At 39.1% G+C, this 16,907-nt stretch overlaps 1 gene segment (V, D, J or C); it reads right to left on the bottom strand.

The window, feature by feature from the left end:
* Positions 1 to 12,932: 12,932 nt before the first annotated feature.
* Positions 12,933 to 13,626, bottom strand: LOC127677889 (T cell receptor beta variable 27-like). The segment is given in 2 exon segments: positions 12,933 to 13,399; positions 13,521 to 13,626. Coding segments are annotated over 2 exon segments (513 nt in total).
* Positions 13,627 to 16,907: the final 3,281 nt, after the last annotated feature.

Genomic DNA, 16,907 nt, shown 5'->3' with positions numbered 1-16,907 from the left:
GCTGTACAGTCATGTTTCTTCTAGTTTTTAGGTCAACCTCCATTCTCTAGGAATTGAGGGAAGCTTGTGATTTCATCCTGTACACATGGCCAATCTAAAAAACCAGTGAGACTTTGTCCAAATAATGGTATTAATTTGATAATGAAAGCATTAGAAGAAGAAAATGAAAACTGCTATAAATGATGAGTGTTATTTAAGGAGATTGAAACAGAGGGAAGTTTCAAAGGCATAAAGGAAGGAAATTACATGAGCTACTTTAAGACAAAGTTCATTGAACTTGGAAACCCGATGCAGGAGTGGGAAGGGCTGTTGCTGGGCAAGTGTTTTCCTCAGAATCATGTCTGAATTGTTGCAGTCTTACAGAATTCTAAATATAAAATTTGGTATAGAAGTCTGTGCATGTGTAGGAGGTGTGTACAGCATGGGGTGGGTGGAGACAAGCTCTCTTTGAAGCCTTCAGAAGCATTTATGAAAAGTGCTTATCTCAGACAGGCAAGCATGAGTCCACACCCTTCCTAACACCCTAGCTCCAATTTTATCTTGATGTGACAGAAAAACTTTTCATTTTGGTGTCGTCAAACTTCCATGACACAAATATATCTGAAACACTCATGGCTCAAACCTACCCTTTTATCCTAGCTCCTAGCCCTTTGTTCCTTGTTACTTTGCCCTTTCCATACTCAGGAATATATCCTAAGTCCCCAGAGAAAAGAATAACCTTAATCTTAAACATCACAGGAAGAGATTCCCTATCAGTCCAAAGAGTCTATTACTCCCTAGAGGGGATCACTCACAATGACTGGTAACTGATATTCCAAAGAATATCAATAAGGAAAGTCAAGTTGATTTTTATCTTTGGAGCACCACTCTATCAAAATGGAAGGCAGATGATTGCCACTATCTTCTGGAGAGAAACTATCTTAGAGGTACACTAACTGTATCTTGCCTGTGACTTTTCTACATGTTTATTTTCTGTGATCATCATCACCTCTTCAGTATCAATGAGCCCTGTCTCCATCATCAAGACAATTCCTCTAAGTCCCTTTATGTACTGAGCAAGCAGAAGAGGTTGTGTCCTCCTGGTTCTCATCTCCACACTTCCATAATGATGGCAAGGTTGGTTGTAGAATGAGAGAAGGTAAAAGGAAGTAGAAGCCATTCTTTTTTTATATATAATATTTTTATTTTCTATATTCTTTGTTTACATTCCAAATGATTTCCTCTTTCCTGGATCCCCCCCTCCCCATATGTCCCATAAACCTTCTTTTCTCCATCCCTTCTCCAATCACTCAGGATAGTAAGCTATGGCACTCTTCACTTGCTGACCAATACCCACCATTACTAAGGCCATCAATCCTTGCCTTGCTATGAGGGGCTCAACCTAGTATATATTAGGCTGGAAAGTTCTAAAAAGCAACCTCATTTCCATTTCCAGATGTGATTTGTAAAATGAGCTTCTAATTGGCTTTTAATGGCACTCTTTGCCTACAGAACCAATTTCCCAGGCATGTGTCTATGCTTGTTCCATTAAAATTAGCTACTAGATAAAAAATAGGAAGGTTACACAACAGACTTGAAACAGCTTAGGTGGTGGTTTTGGGAATCCTTGCAGAGTTCTCAACTTCCTCTCTGTTCCTTATCATCCCTGTACCTTCCCAACCTATCAAAAGACAGTGGTTTTTTTTGGGTTTTTTGGTTTTTTTTTGTTTTTTGTTTTGTGCTTTTATTTTTGTTTACATGTACATGTCTGTGTGTGCATGTGTGTATACTGGCTAGTAGACTTTTTTTTAAAACTTGACAAAATCTATACCCATTCAGGAAGAGGGAACCTCAATTGATGTAATGTTTTCATCAGATTGGCCTATAATCAAATTTCTTGGCTATTTTCTTGATTAATGAATGATAAGAAAGCTGATGATCCCAGCTTACTGAAGGTGGTACCATCCTTGGGCAAGTAGTCTTTAGTTGTATAGAGGAGAAAGCTGAAAAAGCTATGGGTAGCAAGCCAGCAAGTAGTGTTCCTCTATGGCCTCTGCTTCACTTCCTAACTCCAGGTTCCTGCCTTAAGTTCCTGTTCTGTTCTGATTTCTTCCCATTACTGACAGACTGCAACCTGTAAACTAAATAAATCCCTTCGTTCCCAAATTACTTTTAGTTATGGTTATTTATCACAGCAACAAAAATCAAACTAGGAAAACGTGTGTGTGTGTTGTGTAGACATAATTATACTCATATATATATATATATATATATATATATATAATAAGTAGATATATAATACATATATACATGTACATACACACATGGAAACACACACACACACAGAGAGAGAGAGAGAGAGAGAGAGAGAGAGAGAGAGAGAGAGAGAGAATGGGAGAAAGGAAGAGGGGGAGAAGCTAGGCAGCTTTCATCCCCACTTTCCCCGTGTTAATCTCTTTGAGAACTCTGCACAGAACTCCTTTATTAGATTGATCATATCTTCATCTCTGTTACATTTTATTCAAAATTCAGTTTTCTCAAATATAAGCTCTCATTACAGAGGAAGGAAAAAACCACATATAATCCTTTCCCATTCCCACCATCAAAATGATTTACCTCCCATGGAGAGGTTAACAAAGCACCCTCTATTCACAGTTCCTGTTTTAAAGACTGAAAAACACAAGTTGGGCTCCTCCCTCTTCTACTCCAGTGACCCTGTGGTGTCTGTGATGCCACTGCATGCAGAACTAATCAGATTGTCACTGGTTACAGGGAACTAGCATTTATTCTGTCTAAATACAGTTATTAGTCTTTTTGAAAAGCAAAGGTAACTCCCATTCATTATGCTCTGTGAGCATTAACTGAGGCATGAAACGAGTTCTGAATGGCTCCATATCTCTTCTTACCCTCCATTCCCATTATATGATATAAAAAGTATGATTGGCACTCTCAGATATGCTAGGATTGTGAATGGCAGAAGAGCTGAGGTCATCGGGGAGGTGATAAAGAGAGTAGACGCTACAAGATAAGAAAGTTGTTCAGACAGTTGAAGAAAGATCTTTCAGAACTTGAAAAATCATTCAGCAGTGATGCTAAGATAATTAAGACATCAGAATTATATCTGTCTTCCGATTAGCGAATAGCAGGCCATTAATGCATCTCTCTCTCTCTCTCTCTCTCTCTCTCTCTCTCTCTCTCTCTCTCTCTCTCTCTCTCTCTTTCTCTTTCTCTTTGTGTGTGTCTCACTCTCCCTGTCATATATATGTATTATATGTATCATATATGATATATATCAAAATAGATAAGAAAGCATACATATGCAGTTAATAGAGGCACATGCTTATAGAGAAAAGGGGTTATTACAAAACACCAAAAATGGTAAAATTGGTTACTAATAGAAGATAGGAGTATAAGTATATCATTAGCATTTTATTTATACATCATTGAATTTTTATATTTAAAGTCATTTTAGCCACATAAAGCCATGACATTTGTAATTTTTTCATCAGGTAAAATATTTTATAATTTCTAAATAGGAAAAAGATAATCTCTAATTTTGGGACACTGAAGAAAAGGCTCATTTTCTTAACCACGTTAATAAATTGTAAAGCATAAAAGGCTTAAGTGACTAAGTATAATGGCTGCCTTAGGCTAGGGGCTGGGTAGAAAGAAGTTTGATATACTTGATATGTTTGCTTGTTTTTTGATGATTATAACTAACTTGGCCTTGACCTTTGAGATCCTGCCTACCATGAGAAAGCCAGGGTTCTGACTCTTTATTCTCAGGGAATTTGAATAAGTCTATATGTAATAGAAAAAGTGCATTAGCACCCTCTAGTGCCTACAGTTTTAAATCTGAATTAAGGTCCTTATATAATTTCTATTAATTCATTTTTTAAACTTTTCTGAGGCTATAGATAGACTCAGTTTTGTTTATAATTCAGGTCATGTCAACCACACTATTATTCTAGAATTCATCCGTAGGTCACAACTTTGTCAAATGTAGCTTCAGCAAGTAGATGCAAAGGTCTATTTTCCCTAAGGAAGAAGCCTTTTAAGTTTTGATTCTCAAATAAGTCATCTATTTTTGGTCCTCTCTGCCTCAAGACATTAAATTACACAAGTCTTTGAAGACTGAATGTGAATCATTTAGTCAAAGCTTGTGTTTTAATCTACCTTAGGTCGGTATTGAGGGATTATTTCAACCCCAAATGATTCTCATAATTTTACAAGAGCACATGCTATATTAATGCTATAAATGAACTCTGCACTGTCATAATTGATGCTTCATACCTACAAAGGAAGGTAAATAAGCATAGAGCCCTGGAAAATGCCTTCTACCATGGCTGGGGTTAAGAGTGGAAAACAGATGAAACACAGTTATATCTTAGACATCCAAAAACCTGCAAATACACACTCAAGAGATAGAGATAGGTCTCCTATCCTCAAGTCATCAAGAAGTATCTTTCAAGAAAATAGAGTGGCATTAGACAAGTCATTTGTTTCCTCTATCAGTTTTTCCTTTTTTTGTATAGATATATTCTTTTTTATTAGATATATTCTTTATATACATTTCAAATGATTTCCACTTTCCTGGGTCCCCCCAAAAAGATCCATAAGCCATCTCCCCTCCCCTATTTCCCAACCAACCTCCTCCTGCTTCCCTGTCCTGGTATTCCCCTACACTGCTGCATTGAGCCTTTCCAGGACCAGGGGTCTCTCCTCCCTTTGATGTCCAACAAGGCCATCCTCTGCTGCCTATGAGTCTGGAGCCATGGGCAACACCATGTGTGCTATCTGGTTGATGTGTATGTCCCTGAGAGCTCTGGAAGTACTGACTGGCTCATATCATTGTTCCTCCTATGACTCTGCAAACCCCTTCAGCTCCTTGGGTCCTTTCTCTAGCGTCTCCTTTGGGGACCCTGTGCTCAGTTCAATGGCTGGCTGAGAGTGCCCCCCTCTGTATTTGTAATGCACTAGCAGAGCCTCCCAGGTGACACCTATATCCGGCTCCAGTCAGCAAGTACTTGTGGGCATTGATAATAGTGTCTGGGTTTTGTAACTGAATATGGGATGGATCACTAAGTGAGGTAGTCTCTGTATGGTCTTTCCCTGAGTCTCTGCTCCACACTTTGTCTCTGTCCCACACTTTGTCTCTGTATCTCCTGTGTGTATTTTGTTCCCCCTTCTAAGAAGGGCCATAGTATCCATACTTTGTTCTTCCTTCTTCTTGGGCATCATTTGATATGTGAATTGTGTCTTTCAAGTTTCTGGGTTAGTATCCACTTATCAGTGAGTGCATACTATGTGTGTTCTTTTGTGATTGGGTTACCTCACTTAGGATGATATTTTCCAGTTCCACCCGTTTACTTTAGAATTTCATGAATTCATTGATTTTAATCGTTGAGTAGTATTCCATTGCGTAAATATTTACATTTCAAATGTTGTCCCTTTCCTGGTCCCTCCTCCCACAAGCCCCCCTAATTCACCCCCCATCCCCCTGATCACCAATCTACCCTCGCTTGTTTCACTGTCCTGGCATTCCCCTATACTGGAGCATCTAGCCTGCTCAGGACCAAGAGCCTCTCCTCCCATTGATGGCCAGCCAGGCCATCCTCTGATGAAAAGGCATATATCTGGAGCCATGGCCTGGCAGAGCCTCCCAGGTGACAGCTATATCAGGTTCCTGTCAGCAAGCACTTGTTGGCATCCACAAGAGTGTCTGGGTTTGGTAACTATATATGGGATAGATCCCCAGGTGGGGCAGACTCTGGATGGTCTTTCCCTTAGTCTCTGCTCCACACTTTGTCTCTGTATCTCCTCTAGTGGCTATTTTGTTCGCCCTTCTAAGAAGGACCAGAGTATCCACACTTTGGTCTTCCTTCTTCTTGAGCTTCATTTGATCTGTGAATTTTATCTTGGGTATTTCAAGCTTCTGTATGCACTCACTGATAAGTGGATAATAGTCTCCATCAGTTTTTATTTCTAGTGTTGATGCTCATTCTATTTGCTATCCCATCTTCAGAAGACACCAAAACATAGGCAGAGGAGGAGGGACTTAGACTAAGAGAAGAAAGAAGCCCAGGAGGGTAGTGAGCGGATATGAAGCTCAGACTTGCAGAAAGCAATGTGCTCCTGATAAAATTCAGGATAGAGATTTCTCACCTTTCTTAGGATTGTTCCATAAGATAAAAGAATAAAGATTCTCAGGTAGTAGACCTGGACTTCTGGAATGGCCAAGTCAGAAGCTAAAGATGACTTCCTTATAATTCTTTGTTCAAATATTGGGCATTAGAACTTAGGACAGCTTTTGGAACAGGCAATAAAATTAGAACAAAGTCACAGTTCCTACAAAAAAGGAGCTTTTTAGCCTCAAGAAGGAGACAAGAAGTTTTTGTTTATCAACAAATGAATGTAAAATAAGTGACTGTGTTAAGTCAAAATCATGAAAATATTACATACTAGAAAATGTGGGCTAATCTAATGGTCAGAAGAATATTTCCTTAAGAATGTGGTGTTGAGCATCGGGGAGAAAGGTTGATACACATTCAGAGGATACAGACTGGGAGAAGCAGAGCCTTTTGGTGGGAGCAGTGTAGTTAAGAAAAGAACTGGACAGAAAGTTTCATGTTTAAAGTGAAGGTAGGAGTGTGAGGAGTTGAGGGAGAAGTTATACCGACGCAAAACAAAGCTGAGATTGGGATGAGCATGGACCGAGGAAGTCAGAACCATGAAGAACCAATGAAGAAAGAGAATGATGATGTGTCTCATTGGTATCAGTATTATGAATTTCCAAAAACATTTTTTGCTCTTTGGAAAGCTGAGTAATGTTCTAGGTGAGGTAGCTCAAATGAAAGAGCTGCACAGAGAGACATGGAGGATAAGTTTGAATTCAGTGACATCACAGTGCTGGGGAAGAACCTGGCAAAGAGAAGGTTCATATGTATGGGACTGCACTAAGCTCTAGAACCCAAGCCTGTATATATATGTATATATACATATACATATAAATAATGTAACATACATTGAGCGAGATCACTGTTCAAATGAAGTTAACAAGAATTAACAAGAGTAGATGCTGTTAGTATCTAACAAAGTAGTGGAAACCTTTGGCACAAACACACATGAACTTGGGGATCTTGTTTTTTTGTAACTCCCCTCAACTTAGTTGGTTAGTCAGAAATGCTCTGAGCTTAGGAGGACACAGAAGTGTCTTGAAGCGACTGATAATATCCCTTGTAAGAATCAAGGGAACATATGCTCTCTGTGGGAGCAAAAGCAGGAGGCTTATGAACAGAACTTTGGTGAGTCTTCAGGGGTGTGTCAAGAAGCTGGCAGAGAGAGAAAGGACTGAGTCCTTGAGCACCAATTTGCTCACATTCAGCTCAGAGCTACAGGCAGAAAACAGCTGAGCTGAGAGTCACTCAGAGACATTTCCTTTTCCTCTTCGCACACTTCCATAAAACACAAAGCACTAAAGGACCTAACTCAGGACTTATTGATATCAAGACACAAAGGAATGTCCAGAATCGCCTATTTCTCAGAAACATCTCAGAAACACTTGCTATCTTCTTGCTTTGATTAGCTGTCTGAGAGTTGGATGACTCTACATTTTCTAGGCCTGAGGCAAAAGGAGATGGATAATGAACACAGTAGGCTGTCTCAAGTCCATCCTCAAAACAAAGTGACAAACTTGAGAGTCAGCAAATTTATAACAGTTTCTCTTTTTGTATTCAGAATCAACCTATTCTCAGAATAGACATTAAGCAGGAATGGAGGCAGAATTTATGGCTAGGCTACAGAAGGTTGGTACTCTTTGGTAAGAGCTGAATTCTTGGCCAACATCATTTTCCCTGATTCAAGGATTGCCCTGTGATGTCAACTTCACTATCTTGTACCATATTTTAAAGGTTTCCTGTAGTTCTCAACCCAGAATATGCAAGTTCTCATCTCTCTCTATTTCATATACTCTGTGCTATGGCCTTTGCTGGAGCTTGCATACTTACACATCAGCGGATGACCAACAAATAAGCTGTGATTGAAACCTACTCTCCCAACTCTACTTGGGAGACATACTCACATTGTCTTTGTGATTTAGGATTCTCTTTTAAATGACACAATACATTGTAGACAGCTGTTTTCCCCATGTGCAGTAGCCTGAGGACTGAAACCCACTGCCTTTGGAGCAACACACCTGCACCCCATGCTTGCTCTTTTCCTGTCATTTCCCCTTAATTTTGCCACATGTTTGTAAACAACTTCTTCATTCTTTATTCTCACTTATACCAGCACCTTAACTAAAAGACCTAGCTGAAACTGCAAAAATGAGCTCTGGATAATGTTTTTTCCCCCCTGTGAAAAAAGTGAAAGGAGCTCTAACATGTTGCAATTAGAGGCAATAAAGCTTCTACTGTTCTGCAATTAGCAGTAAGGAAAGTTCTAGCAGTTTGCAATTAGCATTGCTAAGTGAGCCTGTAGACATGCTAAGAAAGAGCTCAGCAATGTGAAAATAAACACAATGGCTGTTTGCAGCCGCAGACTCCAAAGGGATCCATTAATATGCTATGCATCCTCATCTACCCCTTTTTAGGAAGGCGATTTTTGCCTCATATATAGTGTACATGGAAACTGTGCTACTGTATACAAATGTTCTCTTAAGGAAATACCCTCCCACCCTCGGAGATATGCCCCAAGTTGGTCCTAAGGGAAACTAAGTCCACTTATAAACAGAAAAGCACTCTTAATCATATTCAAGAACCGAAGGGGTAGGACAGACAGAATGGTTGGACTTGTGACTTTGGAAGTGTTAGGTTTCAAATCCAGAACAAACTGCTGAGGTGCCTATTTAGCATAACAAAGTGGACCTGTTAAGTTCTCCCTGGGTTCCTCAGTCCCTATAAGATGCTGGCATACCCAGACTCCTACCCCTTCATTCTTTAACCCAGGACTTTGGCTGCCCTTCCCCCAGAGGCTCTTCTCTATACAACCCAGCCATTTTAATTACCTGCCCTTTGTGTTCCTTTGGCCTCCTGGCTGTTGCACCGTGTTCTCCTCTTTACCCTCACCCTTCTCCTCCCTGCTTTCCTTACTGCCTTAAAGTCATGAGGAAGGAAAGGAAAGGCAAAGTAAGTATAATTATATTTTAGTTAAAAATGTATTTAAAACAATGGATGTCTTTACCCACTGGTTGCAATCCTCAGAATTAGAAAGAACAGCAGTAGCAATCCATGGCAAAGAGGAAGAGAGGCAGAAACTCTCATTTGTTGCTGGTGGAAAACAAAGTGGTACTATCATGTTAAAAGTTAGTTTGGCTGCTTTTTATAGAACTACATGTATTCTTTTCATGTGATTTAGTAAGTACCATCCTCGCTATTTATCCAAATGAAGTAAAAATCCTTAATTCAAATGCTTATACTAATTTATTAATGCTTGTCACAAGTAAAGAGCACCATTGCTGCCTATCAGTGAGTGGATCAGCAAACTAATTTAATAATGAGATATTCAGAACTAAAAATAATCTATCAAGCCATATGAAGATGTGGACTTATTGTTTATATATATATATATATATATATATATATATATATATATGTACTTAACATATTACTTAGAAGGTAAAACCAACTTGAAATGGACATGTGGTGTGAGATTTTAATATTGAACAGGCTACAAAAGCTAAAACCATGGAGATAAAATGTTCAGGGGTTAGAGTTAGGATAAGGTAGAACATAGAGGAATTTTAGGACAGGAAAAATGCATACAAAGTTGTAATGATAGTTTTCCCTACATATGTATAAAGATCCTTAGGTTATGTGGCATCAAGAATGAAGCCTGTTATAAACAAAGGTCTTGGAGTAGTGATGATGTGTCAATGAAGACAGCATATCTGGCTTCTGGTGCAGGGAGTTGATTATGGGAGGGGCGGTCATGCTTATAAGGAAATACGTGGATACTCTGTAGTTCCTCATCAATTTTACTATGAACCTAAATCTGTTCTGAAATGAATAGTTTTATGTACTCATTTTTTTTAAACTTCAGGTCCAATTTAAAAAAAAAAATCCTGGATCAGAGAATGTACAACCAGGTCTCTACATATGTGCTCTACTTGTCTTACTGTGTCCTTCTATACTTAATCCTTCCCGATAGGCCATCTTCTTCTTCTTTTTTTTTTTTTTAATGGCTTTTAAGATATCCTTAAAGAATGTAAAAGAATTGAATAAAGGTGTCAAATTATCTTAATTAAAAAAAATCTATGTAGAAAATGAAGGGGGACTAGGGAAAATGTTCAGCAGTTAGAAGTTCCTACTGTACAAATATAAGGACCTGAGTTCAAATTTCCAGTATCCTTATAAAACCACACACATGCCTGTGATGCCATCATTGCAGGGATCTGTCACTCTAGCCTTATTACACATTCCAGGCCTTATAAAGCAAGCTGCATGGTTTCCTATGGTATATCTGAGGTCACTTACACACACACACACACACACACACACAGAGAGAGAGAGAGAGAGAGAGAGAGAGAGAGAGAGAGAGCTAACATGCAAAATGAGCAAATATTGTGGATTAGAGAGATGGCTCAGGAATTCAGTGTATATATTCGCTTTGTAGAATGTTGCAGTTTATATAGGTATGGCCCCTATAGACTTGTATTTGAATTCTTGGCCCATAGGAAGTGACTCTATTGGGAGATGTGACCTTAATGGAATAGGTATGGAGGAACTGTATTACTGTAAAGGCAGCCTTTGAAGTTATAAGTGTTCAAGCTCTGCCCGATGTGGTACACATCTCCTAGTTACCTATGGATCACGATGTAGAATTCTCAGTTCCTTCTCCAGCACCATGTCTGCCTGCACATTGCTGTTTCCTGCAGAGATGGTGATGGACTAAACCTCTAAAACTGTAAGCCAGCCCCAATTAAATGTTTTTCTTCATATGAGTTGTCATGGTCATGGTGTCTCTTCACAGCAATGGGAACCCTAACCAAGACAGAGAGGACCCAAATTTGGTTCTCAGAACCTATTGGACACCTTATAGCCACCTATAGCTTGATCTCTAGAGATCTAACATGGTCTTCTAGCCTTTAGGGGTACCTGGACTCTTGTGCATATATCCACATGTACACACACATTTGCATAACTAAAAATGAAATGGAGTAAATATTATCATTCACCAGAGAGAAATGTGAGGGAGGGACTATTACTAATCTAATGAGTAGCTAATAGGACAAAGAACACCAACTGCATATTAGAATGTGGAGGCAGAGACTACTAAGATTTCAGAATGATAATTCAAAAAGCTACTTTGGAAGATGTTCCCAATGTTTTAAGTAAGTTTAAGTATGTATGTGGCTTAAGAGTCAATAACTCTACTCTGATATATATATATATATCTCCAAGTGGAATATATGCACATTCACAAAGAACTGTACAATAATATTCAAAGAAGCTTCAGGGGGAGAAATACTTGATAACTGAGAACTGAGGTAAGTAACCTGGATACATCTCCATAGGAAAGGAGGCATACAAATTTGATACTTGAGCATTATGCAGAAATAGACCACCAAATGAGTATATTTCAAAAACTGTTAATTTTGTATGAATATAAGTTTAATATAAATAAATATAATTTTATTCATAAGAGGTTCAAAAATAGATAGAATCAAACAGTGCTGACTGCAATAAAATTATCTTTATCTCTCCAAGAAAAATTGGTTGGAAAAGGGATGAAGAAATCTTTGTTTCCTTTTTAGTCGTAATTATACGGGTATGTGAGTATTACCAGCTAGCGATGGATTAGTTTGAGCATTTTATTCCCTGTTATACCTTAATGAGAATTCCGTGAGAGTTTTAAAATTCCATAAAAGAAGGGAGTCTTATACAAATATGTGTTTTTATTCTACATAGTGCAATCTCAAATCCATCACACAGAACCAAATCCCTGAACAAACATATTTACACAGAATATTGAGAAGTGCTTCGTGACTGAAATACAGACAATCAAATCTAACATCCAAGTAAGCTGGATTGACACGGTTGCTGAGGAAGAACTAAGGAGCAATTGCTGGTTGAAAGCTGACTAGAAACAAAAACCCAAACATAACTTGGAAGCTATTGAAATTATTCATAAATGGCTGTAAATGGCATAATTTGTAAATTCATAATTTATCACTCCTCCATCAGTAGACTGACCAATTAAGGACTTGATTTTTTTTTTTTTTTTTTTTTTTTTTTTTTTTTTTTTTTGGTAAGGCAAATAGCCTAGTCCTCTCTATCTGCTGGCTACCTTGGGGAGCTTGTACATTCCTGCAACAGCTTTACAGAGTCACATTTGGGCACGATATAGACACATAGGATTGTGTTTTCAGTGAAGTTCACCTCTGAAGCTCATGGCTTTGGAGCTCATAGATTCTAAATTAAAAGACTTTGTTCCTGGGACTCCTGCCTGCAAGTACTGAAGAATGAGGGAAACTTTGCATAAAGTGCTTACTCGATAATCACAGGTAAAAATGTTGCAGTCCTCAGGTATTTTAATCTAAGAAAAAGAAATGTATTAGTTTCCTATCTGGATCAACCTTTTAAGACTCAATTCCATTCTGCCTCTACGGGCCCTTAGTTTGTTCTCTCTTCAATAATTTTCCAACTGGAACATCTTTACATCTAAGGCTGCTGTTTGGTACATCTATTAATATTCCCCTGTAAGTTTGTTGACTTGCATGTTTTTAATTTAGCAGTAATACAGAATTAAGGACAAGATGACATTAACCTTGGAGAATGATTGGAGAAGTTCAGAGTACTCAGATATTTTCCTATGCTGTTTTTTCTCTTTTGCAAAGAAAATGAAATATAAATGTCATGTTGGAGGCTACTATCCCCTTTACTCAGTTACTAGGAAGGCTCTAAATTAGAAAAGGTAATATCCAATATCATTTGCATTCATGCTCATAATGGAACTCAGCTCACACTACGGCTCATGCTGCACAAGGTCCCTCTGGCTGAGATTCTATTGCTGAGAAGAGCTTCAGGAAGTGCAGACTTTTCTTTTACATGGGGCAAGAGCTGAAGAAGGAGGGCCCATTTCAATCTCGTGGTTGTCCTTCTTATGCAGGCAGCACCTGGGTGTGTGGTGCTGTGTTCACTGCTGGCACAGAAGTACAAGGAGGTCTGGTTGGGGCTGGTTGACTCTAATATCAGGGGAAAGCGCTGTGTCTCCTTTCTGGAGACACTGTACCCTTCAGGGACATCTCCTTTGGTAGTGCTGTCAATGCTTCCTGAGTAATAAATCAGTTTCAAGCCCTGTCCTGCATCTTGTCGATACCAGAACATCCAATAGTGGTCCATATTCTGAGAGCACGCCAGGATCATCTTTCTTGCTGTCTGTGTGATCTGGTATCTCGGTGTCTGGGTGATTCCACCGTCTCCTGTTGGATAAGGAAGCATAAGGCAAAAGGAGAAACAACATGTGTCTGTGCAGAGTGGAAAGGCTTGGAGCCAGAACACTGTAAATGATGGTAGAGATTTCCAACAAAATGCAAAACTCACCTGCTCTTAGCAGACAAAGCATTACACATAAGAATGTGGGGATCATTTCAGGTCACACTGAGAAAGGAATCACCCCCCACTGAAAGCTGTGACTGAAAAAAGAATTCTGAGTTTCCTGTCCTAGAGAGTGATGTCACCTCCCCCTCACCACTTCTGTCACTGGGCTCCTCTCTTGCTCAGCAAAGCCAGCAGGAAAAGTGAGTTTATCAGAGATACTGAGAAATGAGGCTAAACCACACTCCAGTGGTTTCCCCTTTTCCTCTGAGGAGTTTGTCCGTTGTCAGCACCTGTGCTGATATCCAGGCTACCCTGCTCTTGGAGAGCTGCAGCTCACCTAGAAACTGAAAACCTTCCCAAGTCTGCCTTTGTCTTTTTTTTAAAATTAGGTATATTTTTTATTTACATTTCAAATGTTGTCCCCTTTCCTGGTTCCCTCTTTCCCTGAAAATCCCATAAACCATCTCCCCTTCCCCAATCAACCCTACCCCGCTTCCCTGTCCTGGTATTCCTCTACACTACGGCATCAAGTCTTTCCAGGACCAAGGGCCTCTCCTCTCTTCGGTGTCTAACAAGACTGTCCTCTGCTGCCAATGTGTCTGGAGCCATCTTTGGCTGATGCTCGACCCCACCCTCAGTTTCTCCAAAGATCTAAGGAGTTGAGTGCCATCTTGTGGCAAAAACAGGAACTTTTCTTCGTATTCACCTTAGGAAAACGGAAATACCTGAGTGGTCAGCCAGAGAAAATTCCAGAAGTATTACAGGACAATTTTTATAATCAATTTTCTTAACCTTAATCTAAACTTTAATTCTAGCTATGACTAATTTTTGGAATTTCCACACGTAGGATCTATCCTACCTCTATTTTACTACTACACAAACAACAATTATGAGGATGTTTTCATTAATATTTTCTTACACAAGAAAGGAGTGAGAAGAACTGCCACTTAGGATAAAATATTAGGGATAAAGAAATAGTACTAGCTGGGCGGTGGTGGCGCCCACCTGTAATCCCAGAACTCTGGGAGGCAGAGGCAGGCAATTTCTGAGTTCGAGGCCAGCCTGGTCTACAGAGTGAGTTCCAGGACAGCCAGGACTATACAGAGAAACCCTGTCTCCAAAAAAAGAAAGAAAGAGAGAGAGAGAGAGAGAGAGAGAGAGAGAGAGAGAGAGAGAGAGAGAGAGAGAGAAATAGTATTGATGTGTAAGAATAATATTTCTTGCTAAAGATAAATAAGATCATCTTCAAGATGATGTCAAGTATGTGAATAAAGAATAAAATGGGAAGAGAACATAGGCTGTATTGTAAGACAACTGATTATGGATTAAGCAGTGCTGGGGGAATCCAGTCTGGGTATAATTAGCTGAGGGTGTGTGGATGGATAATGTATACAATGCACACCTTCTGGTTTAAGTGCTGTGAAGAGAATGCATAGCAGAATTGTGGGAAACAAGGTAACATGGATGCAAATCAGTACTACAGACAACATGAGACCAGTACCTGAACATGCTGGATTATAACTATTTAATGTCTGTGTGCTGCACCAAATGGCTCATTTCTTTTTTTTTAATTTATTGATATATTTATTTACATTTCAAATGATTTCCCCTTTTCTGGACCCCCACTCCCCGAAAGTCCCATCAGTCCCCTTCCCTCCCCCTGTTTTCCCACCCAACACTTCCCATTTCCCTGTTCTGATTTTGTTCTATACTGCTTCACTGAGTCTTTCCAGAACAAGGGGCCACTCCTCCATTCTTGTATCTCATTTGATGTGTGGATTATGTTTTGGGTATTCCAGTTTTCTAGGTTAATATCCACTTATTAGTGAGTGCATACCATGATTCATCTTTTGAGTCTGGGTTACCTCACTTAGTATGATGTTCTCCAGCTCCATCCATTTGCCTAAGAATTTCATGAATTCATTGTTTCTAATGGCTGAATAGTACTTCATTGTGTATATATACCACATTTTTTTGCATCCACTCTTCTGTTGAGGGATACCTGGGTTCTTTCCAACTTCTGGCAATTATAAATAGGGCTGCTATGAACATAGTAGAACATGTATCCTTATTACATGGTGGGGAATCTTCTGGGTATATGCCCAGGAGTGGTATAGCAGGATCTTCTGGCAGTGAGGTGCCCAGTTTTCGGAGGAACCGCCAGACTGATTTCCAGAGTGGTTGTGCCAATTTGCAACCCCACCAGCAGTAGAGGAGTGTTCCTCTTTCTCCACATCCTCGCCAACACCTGCTGTGTCCTGAATTTTTAATCTTAGCCATTCTGACTGGTGTAAGGTGAAATCTCAGGGTTGTTTTGATTTGCATTTCCCTAATGACTAATGAAGTTGAGCATTTTTTAAGATGTTTCTCCGAAATGGCTCATTTCTATTTCCAAGATGTGTTCCTGTTTTTTTCTCTCCTCCACCAAGTTAGAATTGCTCCTACTGTTCTACCTTGCTTAGTTTCTATATACCAGCTCATGACTCTGTTTTTTATCTCTGTGAACACTGACTGTATCATGTCTTCCCTCTTCAAATTACATAACTCATAATAAGACCTCTCATTCACATATTCTTCAATTCTCTACCCTCTCACTTCAACTAGAATAGAAATTTGTCTTCAAAGATGTCTTCATCATGTGACATGGACGGTGTCTACTTTACATAGCTTAGTGCTCAGTGCTTATGGTTTTTTTGTTTTGTTTTGTTTTGTTTAGAGATTTTGATTTTTTTAATTATTTATTTATTATATGTAAGTACACTGTAGCTGTCTTCAGACACACCAGAAGAGGGCGTCAGATCTCATTACAGATGGTTGTGAGCCACCATGTGGTTGCTGGGAGTTGAACTCAGGACCTTTGGAAGAGCAGTCAGTGCTCTTCACCACTGAGCCATCTCACCAGTTCCAGTGCTTATGTTTTTTTTTTTTATATTACATGTTTTTACTGTCTTAAATTTTACCAAACAGAAAATTTAAAATGATTTCTGCTTATAATTAAATCAAGAAAACCTTCCTTAGTGCTATAAGCATCACAAGCCAGAGGAATAATTCTTCTAATCAATGAGAATCTGGAATGAAACAGAAAACAGCAAGGTCTATTAAATATTTGAAAAGAATCTTCAGAGCCCATGTCCTATAATCTCTCCACTACAAATACTGTATCTATAACCAAGGTGTGTGTTCAGTATAAACCAGAACACCAATCAGAGATTATCTTGCTATTCTGACCAGGTAGCCAAAGTTGAGACAATGTCTAAGGAGCAAATTATGTGCATTGCCAAGGACAGGCTATAGCCAGGTGTATTATGGCTTTATTTGCTCCCAGGAGGCAGTAAGACAAAATGTGGGATATTTGAGGATGACAAGAGTAAAATAGAACCTGGGCAATTT

Source organism: Apodemus sylvaticus, chromosome 2 (assembly GCF_947179515.1).
Source record: "Apodemus sylvaticus chromosome 2, mApoSyl1.1, whole genome shotgun sequence".
Taxonomy (NCBI): Eukaryota; Metazoa; Chordata; class Mammalia; order Rodentia; family Muridae; genus Apodemus; species Apodemus sylvaticus.
This window is presented reverse-complemented; position numbering and strand designations above follow the sequence as displayed.